This window comes from Aphanomyces invadans (genome assembly GCF_000520115.1).
Source record: "Aphanomyces invadans strain NJM9701 unplaced genomic scaffold supercont1.223, whole genome shotgun sequence".
Lineage (NCBI taxonomy): Eukaryota > Oomycota > Saprolegniomycetes > Saprolegniales > Verrucalvaceae > Aphanomyces > Aphanomyces invadans.
Window position 1 is genome coordinate 16,008 of NW_008580368.1, and position 3,287 is coordinate 19,294.

A 3,287-nucleotide genomic window follows, 5' to 3' on the forward strand; every position below is an offset into this window, starting at 1 on the left:
CCGCGGACGACGCTGCCGTCGTACTTTCGGTCGATCGGGTTTGAGTGCCCGCCGCGCAAGGACATTGCCGACTTTCTCCAGGAAGTTACGACGCACTTGGGACCACGGTTCGCGACAACGGACCGGTTGATGAAGAACAACAAGCGGCCGTCGACCGCGGCCGAGTTTGCGTCGCGTTTTCGGGAAAGCTCCGTCTTTCACAACCTTATGACGGAAGTGTCGCAGGCGGAAAAGCACTCGTGGAACTTTGCGTCCGCCCAGGGGTCACGCGTCGCGATGGGGTATGCCGACTGCTTCAAGGTCGTGTTCGGGCGCACGGTCAAAGCATCGCTTCGCGACGCCCGGTTCAACCGATCGCGCATGATCCAAGCGGTCGTGCTCGGGACGATTGTCGGGACGGTGTTTTTGGACACGGGCCGCAACGAAAACGTCCTGGACGAGAAGAACTTTGTCCCGATCAAGGTCGGGCTGCTGTATCTGGCGACCATGTTCCAGGCGCTGGCGACGCTGTCCGCGATCGAAGCCATTATCAACCGCCGCGCCGTCTTGTACAAGCAGTCGGCATTCCACTTTTTCCACATCTCGACGTACGCGCTGTCGGAGGCCATCATGGAGCTCCTGTGGACGATCCCGCAGGTATTCCTGTTCAGCGCGCCGTTGTACTTTGCCGTCGGCCTCGCCAACTCGGCCGGCGCGTTCCTCACGTTTGTCGGGATGTTGTATTTGGCGTCGACCATCTACTCGCAATTGTTTCGCCTCATCTCGGCGCTGTCGCCCGATGCCGTGCTCGCCAAGGTGTACGCGATGCTCGTCATCTTCCTCCACATTGTGTTTTCGGGGTACATCCTGCCGCAACCCAAGATTCCGACCGGATGGATTTGGCTCTACTGGTCCAACCCGATGGCGTGGATTCTCCGGGCGCTGTGCCAGAACGAATTCCTCTCGTCGACCCGCGTGTACGACTTCAAGCCGCCGTTCGCAGTCAAGCTCAGCAACGGGACGACTGGCCGGTTCCGCCTCGGGGACATCTCGCTCGACTTGTTTGGCATGTCTCGCAACCCCGACTTTATTCCGGCGGCCGTCGGCGTCCTCGTCGGGATTTACGTGGTCCTGTTGACGCTGACCACGATCGTGTACGCCCATGTGCGCATCCGCAGCCGCTTCTCGACGACGTCGGCGCCCGGCAAGTCGACAACCGACAGCAAGGCCGGCAACGTTCCGTTCGATGCCGTCGCTATCCCGTTCCAATCCACCCGCGGCGGAGGTGTCAACAGCCTTCCATTCGTTCCCGTCACGTTGAGCTTTCGCGACTTGTACTACACGATTGACGTGGGCACGCGCAAGAACAAGACAACGCGCCAATTGCTCAAGGGCATCCACGGGTGCTTCCAGCCTGGCACGTTGACTGCGCTGATGGGGTCGACGGGCGCGGGCAAGACGACGTTGATGGACGTGATTGCCGGCCGCAAGACGGCCGGCGTCATCGAAGGCGACATGTTTGTGAATGGGCATCCGCTGGTCCGCCAGACGTTCAACAGCGTGTCGGGGTACTGCGAACAGACCGACATGCACGAAGGAACTGCGACGATTCGCGAAGCGTTCCTGTTTAGTGCTTCGCTTCGGTTGCCGAGCGACACGACCGCGTTGCTGCGCGAGTCGTTTGTCGACGACATTTTGGACGTGCTGGAGCTGACCCCCAAGGCCGACGCCCAGTACTTGACCCTGAGCCAAGGCGAACGCAAGCGTGTGACGATCGGGGTCGAGCTCCTGTCGAACCCGAGCATTCTGTTCTTGGACGAGCCGACGACGGGGTTGGATTCCCGCGCCGCGACGATTGTGATGGAGTGCATCAAGCGCATTGCCGAGTCGGGCCGGACCGTTGTGTGCACGATCCATCAGCCGTCGACGGTGCTGTTCGAGCTCTTTGACAAGCTCCTGTTGCTCAAGACGGGTGGGGAACTCGTCTACTTTGGGGACCTCGGGCCCAAGAGCGTGCACTTGCTCGAGTACTTTGGCCACTTTGCCGGGCTCGACCCGATCGGCGCGAGCGAAAACCCGGCCACGTACATGCTCAACTGCATCGGTGCCGGGACTGGCGGGGCCAAGATCGACGTCGATTTTGCGGCGGCATACATGCAAAGCAACTTGGGACGGGAGAACGACGTGCTTGTCGCGCGGTGGGCTGAGCCCACGGGCACCAAGCTCGCGTCCAAAGGCGCCGCCAGGGTTTCGTTTGCGTCGCAATTCCGCTTGCTGTTTGCCCGCCAGTGCACAACGTATTGGCGCAGTCCGTCGTACAATATTTCGCGCGCGGTCCTCATGGTGTTCATGCCGCTCATTTACGTGTCGTGTTTCTACGGGATGAAAGTCGAGACGAACATGGACGTGCTCAACCAAATGGCGCTGGTCTTCATGGCGGTCGCGATGATTTGCATTGCGTCCATGTCAACCGCGATCCCGTTCGTGTCGCGAAGCCGCAGCGTGTTTTACCGCGAAAAGCTCTCGACCATGTACTGTGCGACGGCGCATGCGCTGTCGCTGGCGATCGTCGAGCTCATGTACACGATCGTGCTGTCGGCGATCTTTTTCCACGGGTTCTACTGGTTGTCCGGGCTCAACACGGACACGGAAGCATGGGTCGTGTTCTGGGCAGGACTCGCGTCGAGCATGGTGCTGTGGTCGTACTTTGGCCACTTTCTCGTGTACTCGCTACCGTCGATGCAGGTTGCCGTGCTCTTGGCTGGCGGGCTCGCGTCGCTCCTGTTTGTTTTTTCCGGCTTCATGATCGACGGCGAGTCGTTGGCCAAGGGGTGGCGGTGGCTCTATTGGATTAGTCCGCTGCACTACACGCTCGAAACGATCATGATGTCGCAGTTCAAGAGCCAAAATGTGTTGGTGCGCGACCTCGTCGAAGGCAAACCCGTGCGGATCGACCAGTACGTGTTCAACTACTTCCACGGCGCGTTCTCGTACGACAACATTTACCTCAGCCTCGGTCTTCTCTGGGCCATCATCGGCGTTCTCCAGCTCATCATCCTGCGCTGCATGGCCAAAGTGAACCACATGAAGCGCTAAAGCATCGAGCGAGTCCTACCTGTGTCTGTCGTCGAGTCGATGCAAAATAATTCGTAATTCATTTATCGGAATCACCATCGCTCGTAATTCATTTATCGGAGGAATCGCCATCGTTCGGTGCACCAACTGCGCCGTCGTGGATGTTTCCCGCGCTCACGCAAGACCAGGCATCCGGATCCGGAAACGTCGGACTCGGCGACGAAAGGTCGTGG

The 3,287-nt window shown here is 59.6% G+C and overlaps 1 protein-coding gene across 1 annotated transcript; it reads left to right on the top strand.

Annotated features, from left to right (window-relative positions):
• On the top strand, positions 1 to 3,152 carry H310_15212 (hypothetical protein). The gene has a single exon (XM_008883196.1). It carries the CDS (start codon positions 130 to 132, stop codon positions 3,073 to 3,075), a length of 2,946 nt encoding a protein of 981 aa, XP_008881418.1. The 5' UTR covers positions 1 to 129; the 3' UTR covers positions 3,076 to 3,152.
• The last annotated feature ends 135 nt before the right edge of the window (positions 3,153 to 3,287 follow it).

Coding starts and splice junctions, on each gene's coding strand:
- H310_15212 (XM_008883196.1), top strand. CDS start 130: ATGAAGAACAACAAGCGGCCGTCGACCGCGGCCGAGTTTGCGTCGCGT.